This window comes from Carya illinoinensis, chromosome 1 (genome assembly GCF_018687715.1).
Source record: "Carya illinoinensis cultivar Pawnee chromosome 1, C.illinoinensisPawnee_v1, whole genome shotgun sequence".
Taxonomy (NCBI): domain Eukaryota; kingdom Viridiplantae; phylum Streptophyta; class Magnoliopsida; order Fagales; family Juglandaceae; genus Carya; species Carya illinoinensis.
Genome location: NC_056752.1, coordinates 41,295,899 through 41,316,178, shown reverse-complemented (window position 1 = coordinate 41,316,178; position 20,280 = coordinate 41,295,899). Strand labels below are relative to the sequence as shown.

General features: G+C 35.3%; 1 protein-coding gene and 2 long non-coding RNA genes across 8 annotated transcripts; 1 reads left to right on the top strand and 2 right to left on the bottom strand.

The window, feature by feature from the left end:
* The first annotated feature begins 2,319 nt into the window (after positions 1–2,319).
* Positions 2,320–7,460, top strand: LOC122274380 (probable protein phosphatase 2C 35). Of its 4 annotated transcripts, none has more exons than XM_043083426.1 (5): positions 2,320–4,120; positions 5,627–5,747; positions 6,184–6,383; positions 6,503–6,563; positions 6,954–7,460. In XM_043083426.1, exons 1-4 carry the CDS (start codon positions 3,203–3,205, stop codon positions 6,503–6,505), a joined length of 1,242 nt encoding a protein of 413 aa, XP_042939360.1. In that variant the 5' UTR covers positions 2,320–3,202; the 3' UTR covers positions 6,506–6,563; positions 6,954–7,460. The 4 variants fall into 4 exon arrangements, with proteins under 4 accessions (XP_042939360.1, XP_042939369.1, XP_042939364.1 ...); XM_043083420.1 differs by having other exon boundaries at positions 2,323–4,120; positions 5,627–5,758; positions 6,165–6,383; XM_043083435.1 differs by lacking the exons at positions 6,503–6,563; positions 6,954–7,460 and having other exon boundaries at positions 5,627–5,758; positions 6,184–6,357.
* Positions 7,461–10,571: 3,111 nt separating this feature from the next.
* LOC122274371 lies at positions 10,572–12,941 on the bottom strand. Of its 3 annotated transcripts, none has more exons than XR_006228307.1 (4): positions 12,765–12,940; positions 12,472–12,648; positions 11,896–11,977; positions 10,572–10,878 (listed from the first exon to the last, which is right to left on the bottom strand). It is a non-coding gene; the product is annotated as an uncharacterized LOC122274371 (long non-coding RNA). The 3 variants fall into 3 exon arrangements; XR_006228308.1 differs by lacking the exon at positions 10,572–10,878 and adding an exon at positions 11,163–11,741 and having other exon boundaries at positions 12,765–12,941; XR_006228306.1 differs by lacking the exon at positions 10,572–10,878 and having other exon boundaries at positions 11,163–11,977; positions 12,765–12,938.
* Positions 12,942–17,810: 4,869 nt separating this feature from the next.
* LOC122274365 lies at positions 17,811–19,516 on the bottom strand. The gene is made up of 3 exons (XR_006228305.1): positions 19,336–19,516; positions 18,511–18,603; positions 17,811–18,325 (listed from the first exon to the last, which is right to left on the bottom strand). It is a non-coding gene; the product is annotated as an uncharacterized LOC122274365 (long non-coding RNA).
* Between the last annotated feature and the right edge of the window lie 764 nt (positions 19,517–20,280).

The following is a 20,280-nucleotide window of genomic DNA, read 5'->3' as shown; positions in this document are numbered from 1 at the left end:
ATAAAATTAAACTATAAAGTAGGAGTGTAAAAAAAATAGATAAACCAATAAATCAGATCGGATTGGACGAAATCGATGGGAACAGTCCGGTCTTGAGTGTGGTTCGGTCCAACACTGGTTTTAATTTTTTTTAAAACTGATCAAAATCAATCCGATTCCAATTTTTTATTTTTTAAAATCAGACCAGACCAGTTTATATATATTTTAATTTTTTTATTGTATATAATTTTTATATATAATATATAATTATATATAAAATAATTTTGTATTATATGATAAATTATTAATTAATATAATATTAAAATTTAAAATCTTATATCATTTTATTTATTATATTAATAATTATACTAATATTATAAAATGCATATTAATAGTTATATTAATATTATATTACTATATATTATAATATAATATAATATATCATTATAGTTTATAATATAATTATAGTATATATTGTAATATATTATAATATATTATTATATAATATAATATATTAAAATTAAAAAATTAGACTGAATTAAATCAAAAATCGATAAAATTAGAATACCAACTTAAAAGAATAATCGATTTAAAAAAATAAAAAATCGATATATACTAATTCATTATTAAATTTAGTCCAAAATCATATCGCAGCGGACGGTACACCCCTACAGGGTAGAGAGTATAGCCTGCCTGCCGGCGAAATGCAATGAGACGCCGGTTCGAGTTCCCAAAATTACATCAGAGACAAAAACAATTAACTACGTCAAGTCCATTCACACATTGATATATTTTCTCCACTTTTCCCTTACAATGCTCCTGCACCCCACGTGCGGATCATTTAATTTCCTCTTTTCAAGGGTACGTGACAACTAACGGGAATTAAAAAAATAAAAAAATGGGAGCTTTTTGAAAAATACAGCAGTGAATTAAAAAAAAAAAAAAAGTGGTCAGAAAAGGACAGGAACTGAGCTTGATGTATGGTAATAAGATACACCAATTCAAGTTTGAGTACTTTATTTATAAATAAAAAGATTGAATAGTCCTTCATTAGTTTCATCCCAAAGATATAAAATCCCAAGCTTGCATTTAAGCAACTGTTATTTTTATAGCAGAATTTGAAATCTACTAAATTCCAAAATTAGATGAGGGAAGGCAATACATGGGATTAAGGTGAAAATGAGAACCATTTAGGGTGGTGACTCGGTGGTACATGAGTTTGTCAGTGGGCACTAGATCCTAGGATTAAATTCTGTAATGTGGAACGTTTAAGATTATTGGTGACCTATTGACTCATAGATCATTAATGTTTTCGTGGAGCTGAATCAAGTTATGGCTTAAGTCTGATTTGTAGGGAGTGTCTACAGTTCTCGCTATCTAGGCCCTTCATGGTTAGCTCCCTAGTGAGTAGGGTGCTACTATGGTCATGTCTCTATAGGAAAGTCATGTTTAGTCGCCCTCTCCAATCCTTTTTGTTGAGACAAAAAAGAAAAAAAAAATAAAAAAATAAAAAAGAGAAAATATTGATGAGAAATGCTTGGGGCATGAGAAACACAGTTACGATCCCTAGCTTGTTATACTAGTTTATCTAATCTAAAACTCAAAAGCCTTACCACAACATTTCCGTGCTCTGAGACACATCTTTACTATCCTTTACCGAGTTACACTCTCACTCTGAACCTGTCGACTCTTTATGATGCTCATATGAGAAAGAAACTTCCAAAACAGATCAGAAGACAAGCTAAAAGCTACAAGCAACCACCCTGATCTATTGTGAGATGACATCAATGAAAAGGAGGGCTTACATCCCGCTTGATTTTGGAATAGTTTTTAGTTTTGACATTATGAAATGAAATGCCTGAAAAAGGCTAGAATATATTAACTACAATTTTCATGCACTTGTGTTTGTTTCCCTTTGATTTTGTTTTAATCTTTGCTACGAGGGGTGCCAATTTGTCAATCATTACGAGATAATTGAGCAAGAAAAAGGAATTCAATATCGAATGATATAATTCACACTGCTGTCACCATGCTAAAGCAATGTCAAAGAAATTTCTGCAGCAGTACCTACTCATGCTTAGTGGCATTTTATTATTCAGCTGTCAGCTCTTTTCCACCCACAAGCTGTCGTTCTATTAAGATCTAGAAAGCAAACAAAAGGGGGAAAAAAAAAAAATCTACACATCAAATTATTATTTCATTTTCATTGAATTTGTTATATAGAATGAAATTGAGATAATGATGTAATGTATATAATTATTTAAAAAAAAAAAAAAAAAACCTCTTCAAGCACTGACATGTCCGGCAGTCCAGACCTCTAAGTGGTCTTTTTTGGGTAAGTCACCACCAGTGGCCATGCTTGACTATTAAACTGTAAAAGCTTTCAATGATTCAAATTGAAAAGCCACAATGAATTAGACCACCCCACTCTCCACGGTGTACCCTGTAGTCTGTACAGTAACCTTAAAAGGAATCTGAGTATCGAATTTCATCTGGAAATTTCAAAAATTCTTACACAGATTGTTGATTTTCTATCTATAAAATCTTACCACGGCTCTTTTTGTTAGGATCGATGTTTTCTTGGAACACGGGTTTTTTGCAGACAAAACCCACACATGCACACCTATCTTCTCTTTCACTTCCTTGAAAGAATCCCCATTTTGTTCGTCATCAGAGGCTTCATATTGGGATTTTGGACTGTTCCTGATAGAAGGGTTCTTTTCTATTTTATATTTTTTCCTTCTTCGCCTTTTGATGCTCTGTCTTGAGCCCTGATCTTGTACCCAAGAAAAAAGGTATAGTTTTTCTTTGGGACCATAGCCCGTTATCTTTGTGCAAGTGAAAAGGCCTTGTGTTTTCAGTACAAAAATGTCTCAAAGTTTTATTGCTTCTTGGTAGCGCTTTCTCAAAGATTGGGTTCTCGGGACTTTGTATCTTCTTTAAGCGGTTGTTTGCTTAAGAGAAAATTTCCCAAGAAATGATCTTCCTTTAGTTGCTTAGCTACTAGGTTTTTCCGAAAATTCCTTTCATCAAACATGGGTTTTGCCCAAAATTACTGCATCAAGACCCACTGTTTCAAATTTCAGTGGTACACATTATACCATTTCGACCAAGAAGTACGCATCTGCAGTCTTTCGGTTCGAATCAATCCCCGTTTCTTTTAGAACTTTTCTCGAACACTTGAATTTTTTAGTTTTGGTCCTTTAAAATCGCCTCTTAAACCATGGGCTGCGTCAACGGCAAATGCTGTGGCCGGTACCCACAGTCATCAGATGGCGATTCGCGAGACTACCGCGAATCGGGTCCGTACAATGTGCAAGGTATACACGGACTCACACAGAGATCCCTGGAATCTATTCCTGTTCCTTCCCACAATTTTCATTTGGAGTACTCGGTTCTCACGCAGCGTGGTTACTACCCGGACTCGCCAGATAAAGAAAACCAGGACAATTTATGCATTAGGACACAGATTCAAGGTAACCCAAATATCCATTTCTTTGGTGTATTTGATGGGCACGGTCAATTTGGCGCACAGTGTTCGAATTTTGTCAAGGATAGGTTGGTAGAAATACTGGCTAATGACCCTTCATTCTCGGATGATCCTGTTAAAGCTTTTAACTCTGCATTTCTGACCACTAATTATGAGTTACATAATAGCGACATTGATGATTCAATGAGTGGTACAACCGCGATTACGGTGCTTGTTGTTGGGGATATACTTTTCGTGGCGAATGTGGGCGATTCCAGGGCTGTGATTGCGGTGCAAGAGGGGAATCGAATCAGAGCCGAGGACCTATCAAATGATCAGACGCCATTTAGGAAAGATGAGTATGAGAGAGTGAAGCAATGCGGGGCCAGGGTTTTGAGTGTCGATCAAGTGGAGGGGTTTAAGGATCCAAATATTCAGTCGTGGGGCAATGAAGAGTCTCAAGGTGGCGATCCTCCAAGGTTGTGGGTTCAGAATGGGATGTATCCGGGAACTGCGTTTACAAGGAGCGTAGGAGATAGTACGGCTGAGAAGATTGGTGTGGTGGCTGTTCCTGAAGTGTTGACGGTTCAGCTTACAGCCAATCATCTTTTCTTTGTTGTTGCAAGCGATGGGGTTTTTGAGTTCCTCTCGAGCCAAGCAGTTGTTAATATGGTATTACTCACGACCAAATTCTAGAACGGCTTAAACAATTACCCTTATATGTTTTTCCGCCTTAGTGTTTATTATTTTATTTTTTGGTCAATGAGATTAAACTTGACTCTCTTATTGCACAATATTGTTTGGTGTGTCAATTCCTGTTTGTTGAGCTACACGATACATTAAGATCTTAGTATCCATACCTCTGCCTATAAATGCACACATGCTCTATCTACATGGTTTTTGAGTCTGCTCTCCAAATTTACTTATTGTGGGCTCCCACCCTTGCACATTCAGTATTACTATATGCAACACTTATACTTTTGTGATGTAAGAGTAAACCAAAATTGCAACCAACAATAAAATTGTTTTGAAGATTGCCCTAGCTAGTATCTCTGAACTGATAGTTCATGAATTCTCTTGACGGTATGATCTATAGCTTAAAAATGGTTAGTTTAGGTGCTATTTTTTGTTATTATTGGTAGTATTTATGAATTAGACCACATCTATCTAGCATAGCAGTAGTGTTCTGTGTCTCTTTTTATCGTTTATCCTGTACAAGGTTTGTTAGAATGTGCACATTTGGGGGCAATGGATGCCTGTGTGGATGGGATCACACCCATCTTCTAAATGGAATCATCACAACTGAAAAGTGAGTTTTTTTCATTTAGTTGGGGTCAATGACTCGATCAATTTAAATATTGTCATTTGTTTTAAATATTACCCCTACTCTGACTGAAAATAAAAATGGACTAAATTGGTTTTATGTGGAAGCTTCTAGAATAAAGTCTGCTGCTCAATTGGAAATAATACTTTTGTTAACTAGTGCCATGTGTTATTATGCCAATCACAAGTTAATGTTACTTGAGACGTTTCATATCATCTCCGCTCTTCATTTCCAAAATCTTCCCTTTTTACAATTTTTATATACCTCATAGATAAAGTCAATCATCTTTCCATACTATTGAGAATGAAAGCACTGGGAACTCTGTAGTGTTTCAAATTCTTCACTGGAAAATGGCTCAACCTTCTTGTGGACCTTACTGCTTATCAGTTGCCTCTGCTACCTTTAAACACTGGCTTTCTCCTAACCTGCGCACAATCTCCAAAGAGTGCTTGAGGGAAAAAAATAGTTTCCTACTTATGCCCATTTGTTATACCTGATAACTTTGAACATCTGAGGGCCATTGGGGATACATTGATACCTGTTTTCTACTTATTGCTAAACACCTTTGGATCTTAAATTCAAATCAGTTAAGGGAATTACTGGCCAAGCTATCATTGTATGTAGTCCTGTCAATACTGGTTATTTCTTTTATTTTATAAGGAATTCATGATTGAAGTTTGTTTCCATTTCTCACCTTCTCAGCATTAAATATGTTATATATTTTGGTTGGTTGAAGTTAGTCTTTTTTTGTTATGCCATACTCCCTTAAATATCTTATTTTTTCTGGTTTTCCATTAATTTCAGGCCTACCATCTTTTCCCTTAACAAGTCTTCTGATGTCTTTCTTGATATAGGTGGCAGGTTATACAGATCCCCGAGATGCATGTGCTGCCATTGCCGGAGAATCATACAAAAAATGGATGGAACATGAAAACCGGACAGATGATATTACCATTATCATTGTTCATATCAAAGGTTTTTCTAATGTATGGTTTTAATTAAATCTTCCTTTATCACCTACACATTTTGCTACCCTATCTAGGCTGAATTTCCTGCTTTTAGTTTGTGTTAAATTTGTATACTTGCTTATCGAAAAAATAAAATTCTTCTTGTTGCAATAGTAGTAGGTGGTAAGAATGATCAAGGGTTGTGTACACGCTTTTCCCTTGGCTGCAGTTTGAGAGGAAATCTTGGTTGAAAAAATTTGTAAATTACATGCATTAAATGGGAACACATTACGCACACACGCACTCCCATGTGAAGGAAATAAGTTTTTTCTAACCCTCTCTATACTCTTGTTCAATTTTCCTTTGCTCACTTGTATGATGGAAAAAATAGCTGATCATTTCATTGATTGGTTTGCTTACTTAATTTATAATGTAATTACAATAGTCAGGTGCTGGTACTACAGATGGATCCAGTGCAACCAATATTAGGCCAATGAGGTTCAGAAGAGGAACTTCTGAGGTATCCTTTGCCAGTGGCTCAGAGCTTTACCATTCAGTAAGAAGTGACTTCTCAGACCTACACCCTTGCCAGCATGTGGTTTCGACTAATCGAGGCCCGGCTATCATTGTTCCATCTCCAAAACATGAGAGGCCATCAGAACAGGTGGGTCTTTCAGTCCCTGTTTTCTATCATTTTATGACATGTATACATATACATGCACATTCATACATACAGTTGTGTGTATTACCTGAGTATTCTCTCTCTCTCTCTCTCTACTGCAGTGATTAGCTTCTATGGCCTTCAGGAAGCTGCCTCACACCTCCTTGTCATTTTGCTTTAGAGGTGTCAATCTCTCTCATTATTTATTGGTTTTAAGTTACTTATAATTAATAAGTCCCTGAAGGAAACTTAAAAAGAAAAACTCAATGAAGGACATAAATTTTTATTTTATTTCTATTATTTCTTTGTCGTCTCAAATTTGCTACAATCAATCAATTTTCAAATTGGGGCCACCCAGAGTCTGCCATGGTCCGGTAATTGCTCGATGCATGTGGGACGGGGGGACTGCATGGGTCCATGTGATTAGTCGGAGCAAATTGCCTGGAATACTCGTGTTATAAAAAATAAAACCAAAAATCTATTTTCAAAGGAATTGCATTCAGTTAAAGCATTAATTTACTTGTTAAAATTACTTGTTAAATCTGTTTTCTTTTTCTTTTTGGCTGGTTGCAGGATGTAGGCTACTGTGCATTCTGCTGGCAGCAGAAGTAATTTGCTCTACACATAATAGGATATACTTGGTCACTAATCTCCAGGCAACAGCTTCTTTGCAATACTGATAAAACCATTTCTAACCAAGCGATAATCCCTCAGGAGAACAAGATTCTCTCCCTCCAGTTGTAGTCTCACCTGCTAACCACACAATATGAAGAATTGGTAGGAAAATTCGCATATATTCAAGGAGGTTATGTCTACGATCCTTTGTAGTCTTAAAACATTTACTAAACGGAAACTGTGAGTGACACATATATCCAGCGTTGATTGCATGCAGACCCTTCAGGATATTCTAATTCCATAATTTATGCATGGAATCTGAATTCCAACGGCTGCAAATTGTAGAGGATACTGGTTAATTTTGATGCTACTCGATCTCTTGTATAATCTTGTTAGAAGATTTGAACTTGTCATGTCGTTGGATGTAGCTTTTTTCTTTCAATAATATTGCATTTGATTCAATAATTATGCGGTGAAACAGTTGATTTAATATTTCCATTTGTTAGACAAAACCTTGTAGTTCAGGGTCCTACATGTCTTTGCCTTTGGGAGCAGCAACCTGAGGCCTCATCTAATACTACTTAGCACCAAAGTGCAAAACCAATCACTCATTCACTGGAAGGGCGAGTCTTTCATGATGGTGCTGCCCCTTCCTGTTGGGAACATTGCAAATGCCATTCTGATAATTTGTTCACACTTCACAGGAGATAAAGAGAATTGTCCATGGTAAAAAGGGCAGGCGGGTTGCAAAGGCCTTAACTTTTTAAAAAAAAAAAATAAAATAAAATAATTATACGATAATTACATAATTCATGGTTGTATATTGTTGAGAAAAATCCATATCTGTTTGCCGATAAACTAATGGCAACCGAGTTCGAATTTGGATACCCGGTCATTGACTGCCCTAGTTAAGTTCTGGCAGCAGGAGAAGCCTCTTAACCAAAGAGACATGCTACAGCTACTGACGTCCAAACTGAGGATGTTTACTAAGAAGAATTATTAAAAAAATCGAGGATCTTTTTTATTTTACTTTTTTTTAAACATTTTTTAACACTCTTCAAATATTGAAAAAAAAAAATAAGAATCATAAAATTATTAAAAATCACTTAATTATTAAATAAAAAGCAAATCTTTGAAAATTATATCGGTAACTACAACATTTTTGCTAACCAAAATAATAGGGCCTGAGTCGTTCAATCCTCTCGACTGACATGGCATGCCACGTAATTTAATGTTAAAAGAAAAACAAAAATTTGAAGAAAGGGCAACAATATAGCTACCGCTGGTTATGGTGTGTATTTTTTATATGTGCTGGGTTTCTTTATGGGTTTATTTTTGTTGTTGGTTAGTTATTTGAGTCCAGTCTGCTACTTTAGAACATTCCTAACAATGTCTTGGTTCTATTTTCTCGTCGAGATTTTCTTGCTTAAACCATTTTCTTGTACAACCTACATGAATTTCTTAATGGTAAATTTCAGAGTCCAAATTGTACAGCATACATATCATGGATTCTTGATCATTACATGAGTTCTGAACTAGATGTCAATTCTTAGGCCAGGTTTGGTTAGTTTATGCAGATGAGATGAATCTCATCTGTACGGTATAGTAGTTTTTCATATCTAAATATAATATATTTCCTCTTTAAATTTTAAAAACATTCACTTAAATAAACACTAATGAATAGTGAAAACTAACAGTAAACAGGAACCAATACAAAACTGTCATGAGCAGTAAAAACTGACATGAACATTGTATAATTTGACGCTATAAAACAATGGAACTCACTCATTTTTTAAATTTCAAAAATTAAAAACTATTTCATCTCATCGAATTATCCAAACATATATTTCTTTTACAAACTATTTCATCACATCTTAACTCAAAAATTTCACTATTATTCAAAATATCACATTTTATTTAAACTGTGTAACCAAACAGGATAATCTATCGGGTCTCTTCATTCTTTATACTTCTTTTGAAAATATCAGAATTTTTTAAATACTTATTTGATTGCACGCAGGAAGACTAATATTTCCAACAAATAAATTGTAGCAAATCTGTTTCGTTAAATGCTAGGATATTGAAGGTTATGTGTCTGTTTCTCTGTTGCAATATGTCCTAAGCCAACAACTTAGGATGATATGCTCATTGTTTTAACTTAATAACTTGTTCCTCGATATATGCATTCACTTAATGGTGTATCCCTACATGTTCTGCAACTCAGGAGGCTTGAAGTTATTTCATTGATGCTGCCTGAGGTTTAATATGCCTACTCCATGTTTGTATCCTAATTAAATTGTATCCAAGTTGAGATGCAGTATGTGTTTGATTTAGGTTGTTGCAGATTGTATCACATGATTAGAGCAAAGAAGCTTGAATATTTAAATATGACAGATTGCTCTAGACTCTTGTTCTCAGTTTAATAGGTATGTCTGGAATGCATAAATATTTGAAAATAAACATCACTTACTCTTTTTTCGTTGGCAATGCATGCCTTGTAGATTTAAAACATCTATTTTATTTTTATTATTATTATTATTTTTTGTTTTTTTTTTTTTTTTGGGGGGGTGGGGGGGGGCATTTAAAAGATATGTATTATGATGGTGATAAGTTTATCTAGTGGAATTATTTGTTCATTACGACCAGACCATTTGCATTACTGAGTTCTTTCTTATTCATTTGATTGTTGAGTTCTTGCTCCGATTACGTGCTCTTTTGCTGTTCCTCTTGTTAGATCTTTGATGATTATCGCATATGTTGTTCCTCTTGTTGTTCTGCTATGCAATTGTTTCTTTAACATCTCATCTAACAATCCTTTTTTATTTTTTTATAGATCAAGAAAAATAAAATTAAAAACTATAGCAATGGCCATGAAGACTTGATTGTTCCTAAGGCATACATCATGTCTTTATGAAAAAGCAAAAACCTGCTTGTAAGAGTATCTTAACACTTCTTACAACTATTCATTACTTTATTATTACTTTTCATCTACTGTTATTACTATTCAATACTTTATTATTACTATTCAATACTTTATTATTACTTTTCACTACTATTCACAACTCTCCTCAACACCCAAACCCACCCTAAAACATAAAAGTAATGAATAACATAAAAGTAATGAATAAAAGTCTGGTTTTTGGTTTCCACCATCAAGTACAACCCCTAATGTGCATTAGGATAACACTACAAAAACCAGACTTTGCAATATCAAACCCATAATTTTTTGTTTCTTTATTTGAATCTGGTTGAATCTTCCTAGATAAGTGCGTTGGTTTTTATGACGTTTTTTTTTTTTATGCCCCCCACAGTACACACCTAGTCAAGTATACACTACGGAGGCTCTTTATATTGGACCGACTGCTCCTCCAATGCACATCGATGTGAAATATGGACAACATTATGCTTCTAATTTTCTTATTACTATTTGTTCATTTAGGTGCAAAGAGGAGGATTGCATCTCTCGGACCAGAATGATGATCTGTAAGTTTATTTATAAATGATGCAGATTTGGTGGAGATGATTAATTTTTGGTGGATATGACTATTTTAGGGTATAGTCTCCATAAACATGTAATGCTGTTGTAAATTCCAGACATTGTTGTTCAGTACGATTTTGTTGTTCTTGAATATTTCAATGCTTTATTAATCAAGTTTCATCTCTCTCTTTTTCTTTTTCTTTTGGGTAATGAACCACACAGTCATATATAAGATAAATTCCTATAGGGCGATGCAAAATGAAGCAACGTGTTTTGCACCATTTCAGATAGACATGTTTGGTATGGCATCAATCTTGTCCCCATTTTGAAGCCAACGTGTTTGGCATCCTCTTGTTTTTTGTTCTCATGCAAGTCTCTAGTGTTTGAATCATGTGTTGTCTCTACCTAACACCAAATCAACCAAAAGAATTGTTAGCTAGGAGGAGTACGACCCAACCAAAACTGATACACTACGATAGGGGAGGATTAACTCCATCCATGATTTATTAAGTTAGCCAATGGCATAATAAAGATTTCTAATGTACAATCAAGTGACATGAGAATGAAAACAAGTAAACTTTGTCTAGATTACAATTAGTCCATTTGGACCAGAGATATCTAAAGGGTATGGTACTCGTTTGATATATATTGTCACATTCTCGTTATGAGTAAAATTAAAAAGCTGAAAATTAAACTAAAATGAAACAACTTCATATAAAATTAAGCATGCAATTACATCTTACTCACATTGTTTTCTCATAAATTCCCAAACAAAGAATCCATGATAATGAAATTACTATAAAGTAACTAACACTCAAGTTTTCTCTTCTGCCTCTCAGCCTCTATTTCTAATTGATGTCAAGCTGTTTGGATAGCGATTGCTACGTGTATCTTTTGAAGTTCAGTTCTTAATCAGTTGATTCTCTTTTCGCCATATGCTGGTATATTCGGGTCATACCAACAGAACAACCCGCAAGAACAACCCGCAAGAATGCCCAACTTGCAAAATTGACCAAACATATTAGCAAACAAAGATGACCAACCATTTACATTTGTGTCAATATGTATTGCAAATATCTTTCACCCCCAACAATATTTTCAGAACTATCAACCACAGCAATTACATTAATGAACACTGACCCTTCAATATGTTTTAATAAGTAAAATAAAATTTTATTGACACTAACGACAGAGGCCTATAAAAATAAAGTGCTAAAAATAATCGTTTCAGCTCATCCAAGAAACGTTTGATCTTTGAACCACCGACCCTTCAAAACAGAAAGGCGCGGAAGAATGATTACCAGTAATCAACACAAGCACAAGTAATGTAATATCTACAGAAGGCAAGAAAATTAATTTTCTGAACTAACTCATTGTACTTTAATGAGGTAATTTAAACCATAATATGCTAGCATAACTTACATTATAATTTTTTTTTTGACTCGTTCTTGATAAGAAGATCAACAAGCTGGGATGGTTTCTTATCTGCTTCACATTCCATGTACTGCAAGAAAAGTTGAGACTTAACTTAAAACTAAGTGATTGATGAAGGACAGATAAGCGTGTAACTCTTGGAGAGACACTGTAGCCAATGTAAAAAATTCACATGGTTTTTGGTATGAGTGTCAGATGTTCTTAGAACATGACAGCACCACAAATCATCCATTTTTAAAGTTTATCTTCAACTTCACTTAAATTGAAGTTCCAAGTAACATGACTTGATAAGGATGGGGTAGTTTCTTTTTGCCCAATTGTGTAAAAAATATAGAATAAGAAGCCATCCTGGAGAGCATCCAGTAAATGTACATACATTCTCAAGCAACACCGTATACAAAAACACCTTCATGAACCATTAATTTCCACGGAATAGTTCTTAAAATCTCAACTACGCAGATCCTGTCATCCTAGCATATAACATAGTAATAATATCCAAGGTAAATATTGAGACGACAAAATCATAACTAAAAATCAGGACAGTGAATTTACTAGGACAAATACCTCGAGGTTCCTAAAGTCCAAGCCGTTGACGCGTTTGATGGTGTCGTATATTCTGCCCAGAGTGCCGACCAATAAATTAGCTACTTCCGCTTCTATTTTCTTCAGGTCAGCTTTCACTTCCACTCCCCCAACGAGTAACACAGACTTAAAGTTTGGTAGTGTCGAAACGAAAGCTGGCTGCGCAACATCATATATTTGTCGGACCCAAAATTCTCTTTAATTATCCGGATTATTCTCAGCAACCAAAAAATTAATTTAGAGAAAACAACGATGAGAAATAAAGGGAAACAAACCTGGCGGGGTTTAGGATGGGTTTTAGTTTTGCCGAGGATCTTGACGAGTGGGACCACGAAGGCTAGGGTTTTACCTGAGCCAATGGCGGCGTCTACGTCCACGTCTTCGTAGCTGCATAGTAAGGGGGATGGTGGCTGCTTGAAGCAACATATAGAAATTTAGGACTGTTAATCAGGGTTTTGGACCGAAAATTTGGATATGTCCGGCCCGAAATTCGGATTTTAAATCCGGGCTGGATTTCGGTCTATTTATACCTAGTTTCAACCACAGGCCGAAACCTGGAATCCGGGTTTCAAAAACCCGGAAATTCGGATACCGTGTTGTATCCAGATTTTTTTAAATTAAGAAAAAAATCAGTTTTTGAATCATATTTTAAAAATAAAATAAAATCCAATTATTTTTTCTCCAAACATCTCGTCTACTATTAATAAAAACTCATATTTATACAAAAATGTTGCAAATCATAATTCTCTTATATTTATTTTTAAAATTAAAAAAATGTATTGAAAATAATTTTTTTTAAATAAATGCCTATATTATATGAAAAGTTTTTCTAAATCATTAAAAAGCACTAACATTTTCCAGAATAATCAAAATGAAAAAATAAAATGCAAGCCAACTACATATTACATTATTTTGTTATTTACACATTACATTACATAATACAAAATTACAATATATGAATTATAAAATCATTAGCATGGTCTTCTATTAATGATTTAATCTCAACACCAAGTAGTAATTTCAAGTGATCTGATTAAAAGAGAGCCTGCCAAAAAACAAAAGTTTTGAATAATTAGAAAGCTCAAAACTATTAGTTTCTCTAGAGAAAAAGGAAAGGAAATGACAAACTTACTCTTGAACATAAAGAACAAACCCAGCATAATAAGAAACCTTGATCCCATTCAATAATGGGATGAACTTGATGCAAGAAAAACCCTTCTCAAAACCACTAGAACATAAATTTTTGATAAGAATTTCATTTCCAACACAAAATAGCATAACAATGATGTAATATCTACAAACACTCTCTCTTGAGCAACAGTAGATCAAAAAGTGGCAATGGCAACAAAGAGAGAGAACTCATTACAGAGCAAAGAAACCCATTGGAATCTATAGAAGATGCATATATGTAACAACCCGCTAGAAATTTAATTTAAGGAATTTCTATTGGAAACCCTGTGAAAACTCTATAAGTTAGCTTATTGTAATATCCGCTCATTTCTTCTTCTTCTTTATGAGCCTCGATCCATGTGTCAGGGTTCGGTGTAGGTGTTGAGCCTCGTTCTACGTGTCGAGAGTCAGTCTATCTGACAAGCCTCGATCTACGTATTGAAACTTATTCTACGTACTGTATCTCGATGGCGTGTTCTGAAAGCTATCTTGTGGATTTCAAAGTAAGATAGATATTTTAATGCTTACGAATATTTTAAATATTTTGAAAATATCTATAGAATATATTTTCAGTATTATTAGATAAGTATGTTTTAATGTAGCACAATTATAATATTTTAATGAGCTCTGAAAATATTATAATTGTGGATAATATCTTATATTAAATATTTTAGTTATTTTAAAATATTAAGAGGTTTAACTTTACGTTGAAAACTCTTATTTAAATTAAATGGTTTTATCCTCTTTGAGTGATTAATGATATATTATCAATTTAGATAATGATGAAGAAATATTATTTTATAAACTTTAGTTTATAAAATAATATTCTATCTTAATTCCTCTCAGTGTTTTGTTTAAGTGTTTTATGCACTTTGATTAATTAATGATACTTTATCATTTTATATAATGATGAAGAAAATATTATTTTATAAACCTTAGTTTATAAAATAATATTCTATCTTAATTTTTCTTAGTGTTTTATTAAAGTGTTTATTTTAAATAAAATATTTACGCGTTTTCAAATCAGTGTTTAAACTCATCGTTAGATCCTTTTGAGGATCCCGAAGCATAGGATTGAAGATAGATACCCAGACCCCTACCCTTTTTCCTTCACTTTTTTCTTTTTCCTTTTTCTTTTTTTTTTCTTCTTTCTCTTTCCTCTCCTTCTCTTCGTGCCCGACGTGAACTTCCTCCACCATAGCCGTTCGGTCCAAGCTTCCAGCCGGCGCAACCTCCGGCCGCCGTGCCTCACCTCCCACACCGGCGTGATCCTCCCTCACCGGCGACCTCCACTGCACCGGTGGTGTGCTTTACCGGCCACAGAGTCTCTCTCTATCTCCCTTCAAAGAAATGGGTCTTCAACCTTTTTTCACCTCTTTGGACCACCATACACGGCCGAAATGGCCACCAAGCACCACCAACGGAACCATCATGTCAAGAGCTTCCTCCCCATGTCTTTCTTTTCCCCTAACTCTCACTCTTTCTCCGATGGGTCTTCACACACACACGTTCGGTTGCACCGCCGTGCACCACCGTACACGGCCACCCATGGTGTTTCACCACCACCACCTTGTTCCTCTCATCACCAAGAACTTCCCCAAGAAATTCCATGGGCAACGGAGCTATGTGGAGCTCTCACTCTCCCTCACTCTCCAAGGCCGAAAATGGCTTCAAACGGCCTATCCGCCGCCATCAGCCACCATATGGCCACCACCTCGCCACCACAGCTTCACCACATGTTCCTCTACATTTCCCTAGCTTCCCATGAAGTTCTATGGCTTTCATCCACCTCAAGCGAACACCTAGCATTTCGGATTTACTGTTCACAGCATGATGCCGCCGTGCTCCGCCACCTTTGACCACCACGAGGCCACCATGAGCCTTCCAAGGCCACGCCTAGCTTTTCTCAAGCTCAAACTACCACTTTACGTGGTGGACAGCCACCGTACGCGGTGTTACCGCCACGTACGCTCCTCCGACGCATAACCGTGACGAGCAGCGAGCGACGCACGGGTTAGCCCGTCAATGGTATAACCCTCTATCTTTAGTTATTTATGTTTAAAGTAGTTGATTGGTTGGATAGTAGACTGCGTAATTAATAATTGTAGAGTTCGCTGCGTAGTTGTGAAGCGAAATGTAGTTGTGAAGTGTTGGGCTTGAATTGTAGTATTGTGGATTGTACCATGAAGTGTGGATATGAGATGGATGCCGTAGTTGTGATATGGCATGATGTGTGAAGAGAGTACGCGTGGAGCGTATTCTGTGTAGTGCAGCGACGCGTCGTATGACGTGTGCTGTAGTGATGTGTGGCGTAGAAGGAAGGGAGTACACGTGGAGTGTACTCCTTGTTGTATGGCGATGCACCGTGTGATGTGCATCGTGATGGTATAACCTTCTATCTATAGTTATTAACGTTTAAAGTAGTTGATTGGTTGGAAACTTTTGGAAATCCTTAAGTTATGGGTAAAACGGTCATTTTCCCACATGTAGAGAGTAAAATAAAATTTATTTTAAGTTAGTATTTTCCATATTTCAAATTATTAGTGATTTAGTTCTAACTTTTAGAATCACTAATTACAGTTCCTCGTGATCGCACTTGAAGTTTTATAAGAAACGCGGAGATCAAGGTAAGTTAGCTTTTAACTTACTAGCAGTCTACTGTGTATGTGTGCTAAGTAAAAGAACTACAGTGTATGTATGTATGTTATCATATGTGTTATGCCATGTCAAGTTATCATGTAATTGTCTATTATACAGAATTTATTTTGTCATCAATTTTTATCTGTTACATAATATATTCTGTTATGTATTACTGTACATTACAAGTACGTCATGCTAAGTATGTCATCTATTACATGTAAGTCAAGTCATGTAATATTCACTGTTGCAAGTATGTCATGTTAAATATGTTGTCTATTATATGTTATGCCATGTTACGAAATGTTTCTATCTCAAGTTGGTCATGTATTCTAAGTTATGTTCAAGTCACGTTATGTTATGTCAGGACTTCAGTCCTTTCGTATTCCAGTCACATTTCATCTTGAGTACATTATGATGTGTAGAATACATGGGGCCACAACAACTGTGGAGTATGTATTTAACTACAATTGTGATGCGTAAAATACATGGGGCCACAACAACTGTGGAGTATGTATTTTTCATGTTAAGTCAAGTTTGTGTAGAATACATGGGGTCACAACAACTGTGGAGTATGTATTTAACTACAATTGTGATGCGTAAAATACATGGGGCCACAACAACTGTGGAATATGTATTTTTCATGTTAAGTCAAGTTTGTGTAGAATATATGGGGCCACAACAACTGTGGAGTATGTATTTTTAATGTTAAGTCAAGTTTGTGTAGAATACATGGGGCCACAACAACTGTGGAGTATGTATTTACACGTAGAATACATGGGGCCACAACAACTGTGGAGCATGTATTTTTCATGTTAATTCAAGTTTCAGAGCAAGTTCATGCTAAGTCAAGTTTCAGATCAAGTTCATGTCAAGTCAAGTTCAGTTCATGATTCAATTTAAGCTATGTCAATTATGCTATGTTGTACGCTAAGTTATGCTTTAATTACTTATGAATTTGATTATGCATTTATGCTTTTACTGTCATACATGCATCATTAGTCTGTATGGAAGTTTTTTTGTTAACTTGCTGAGATTTGTAATCAAATCTCACTGTGGTAGTCCCAACTACCATTCCCCCCGAATGGTAGATCTTGTTACAGGACCTGAAGGAGGATCAGGAGCTGACCAACTAGACACAGTCGACTGAACGACGGTGCGTCGATAATGTTAATATAGTAGTTAAATTACTACTTGTACGATGGAGTTGCATCTCCAGTACTATTGGATCATAACTATTTTAGAATAGTGCTGTGATCTTAGTTATTCAATGGATCTTTATGTATGAAGTATGTTTTCAGTATTGGGATATTTTCAGTTTGGTGCATAGTATTGCTAAAGAAAAAAAAAATTATCCGCTGCGAATATTGCATAATGTTAGATGCATGTTAGGATTATTGCATCTTATATGTCATGAACGGGGGCAGGTAACCTTGTGTTGCATGTCTCGACGCTTCAAATGTCCGTCCGATCCCAAACGAAATTTGGGGGCGTCACAATATATATATGTCCAGATCATAATAAACTAGTAACAAGGCATGGAAGCCGTATTAATGTAGATAAATCCAAAACAATTACTAATTCAAAAACTAGAAAAAAAAAAAGAATATCAATTGAAATATTGTCCTTTTGGAATCCAATTCCATGAGTTACTCATCCATAAAATTGAAGGAACAACTAGGCTTTACTGCTATTCATGCCCCAGTTTTGTGCCAAAAACAAACAAGAAAGACACTGAAATTACAAGTTTTGGGAAGTTAACAAGGGAAGAAAACCCATGTGATAGAATGTTTTACTTTCCTATAGGTCAAATAGAGAATAAGCCAATTGTTCTGACTTTCTTTCAAACAGGTCCTTAGGGTGAAAAACCAAGTAGTTTAAAGAGCATAATTAGAATCTACCTCATCAAATATATGATTTTTGCTATCTGAAGCATCATTTTCAATGTAACACTTATCCAACTAGGACATGAAAAGCTCTTGAGAGAAACCCACTCCTTGGGATTGAAACCCTTATTTTGAAATAACTTCTACCAAAAGAGGTATTAAAAGAAATGAGAAAAACAATAGAAACTTAACAACTCAAGATTAAATTAGGAGCATTAGATTTCTTCATCGAGAACTGAACACTATTAATGTTCAAAGAAGTAAACCCACGAAAATTTGACCAAGAACAAAAGTAAAAGATATTTTTAATTTTAATTTCATTTATCACCTTCTATTTATCAAAATAAGGGTCACTTTCAGATAGCTCAAGAACTATGGCACAGTCCTCATTAGTCTCTTTAGCTTCATCGCATGATGGTGGCTGCAATGAACAAATAAATTATGAATATTAAACTTTGTACTCTTTTGACAACACAATAACAGATCGAACCATAAATATATAACGAACTAAAAATGGTATGGGCTGTGATCACAGGACTCAAGTGGTGTTTCCTCACACATACACACATGCCCTTCCCATGCCCTAACCAATAGAACAAACTTTTAAACAGAAATCAGATGAATAAAGAACTTCTAAATAGAACAGGGCACTCTTGTACATGGGCTATGCCTATTGCTATCAATGAAAGTTCCTGCTTACCTATAAAAAAAAAAAAAAAAATTATAGAACATGGCAGCATTATTTAAAAAAAAAAAATTATAGAACATGGCAGCATTCAAATAATATTTCATCATACTTTCTTCCATCTTGATAGTAATGAGGAAACCCTAGATTTGGGTATAAAACACAAAGAAATGAAAGCACGCTTCAGCATGATCCACGATTGATTTCTACATTTCTCTCCTTCACAAACAGTACAAATGCTACAGAACGTAGAAAGAAAAACAACCCATACTTAAAAAAAGAGCAGATCGAGCAATTTTTTTTATTTGTTTCATAATTTTCAAAAGTTTTATTTTTTATTTCTCTTCTGCATACAAACATCACTACAACAAACTCAAATTCTAAAAAACATGCAGTTATAGACATAGCACACTCCAGATCTTCAACGACGGAGCAAAAAAGTAGAAGACGACGAAGCAAAAATCTAACCTTAGGTTGTAGAAGTCGACGACGGAGCTAAAAAGTAAAAGACGATGGCCGCGAGTAACAGCTCTTTGATCGGCAGAGGATGAGTGACAGTCTTCCGTCATCTATAAAATAAAACTTCCCAGAGCAAAGCAGAAGAGAGAGAGAGAGAGAGAGAGAGAGAGAGAGAGAGAGAGAGAGAGAGAGAGAGAGAGAGAGAGAGAGAGAGAGAGAGAGAGAGAGAGAGAGAGAGAGAGAGAGAGAGAGAGAGAGAGAGAGAGAGAGAGAGATGAAGGAACTCTATGGGAGAAATCTCAGGAGAGGGGGGGAGCGGCCATGCGAGATCTGATTTACAAGTTACAAACCCTAGTGCTGAGAAATTTTTGTTTAATAATAAATCCGAGTTTTAGCTTTAAAACCGGTACCCCGTCTGGATTCATCTAGTTTTTTAAATTTGGATTTTGGCCCAATTTTAATCTGGGCCGAAAACAGGAATCGGAAATCCGGTTATCTGTGTTCCGGTCCAGGCCAGATAAAATCCGACCTGTATGAACTGTCCTATATAGAACGAAAGGAATGGAGGCAAGCTGTTCCACGGATCTGAAATTTGGAGAGAAAAAGGACGGGGGAGGGACGGCCGACGGGAGGGATTTGGCTGATCTCAATTGTTTTTTTTTAATTTAAAGACAGCCACGTGGCTAGAGCCATGTCAGTCGGGATCTGCCCTCGGTAGCTCTAGGTTTTTCCAATAGGATCCGCATTCAAGATGAGTTGGGTTACTGTACTATCCAGAATTTATCTGGTCGTGCCATTCAGGAAAAATTTCTTTTTTTATTCTTTTGCCTTTTTAAATTTTTTAATAAATTTAAATATTTTTAAAATATAAAAAATATTAATATACTTAAAATTATTTTCTTAATCACTGAAAGAAAAAAAAAAAAAATTCCTTATCGGTGCACTTGGCGGTAC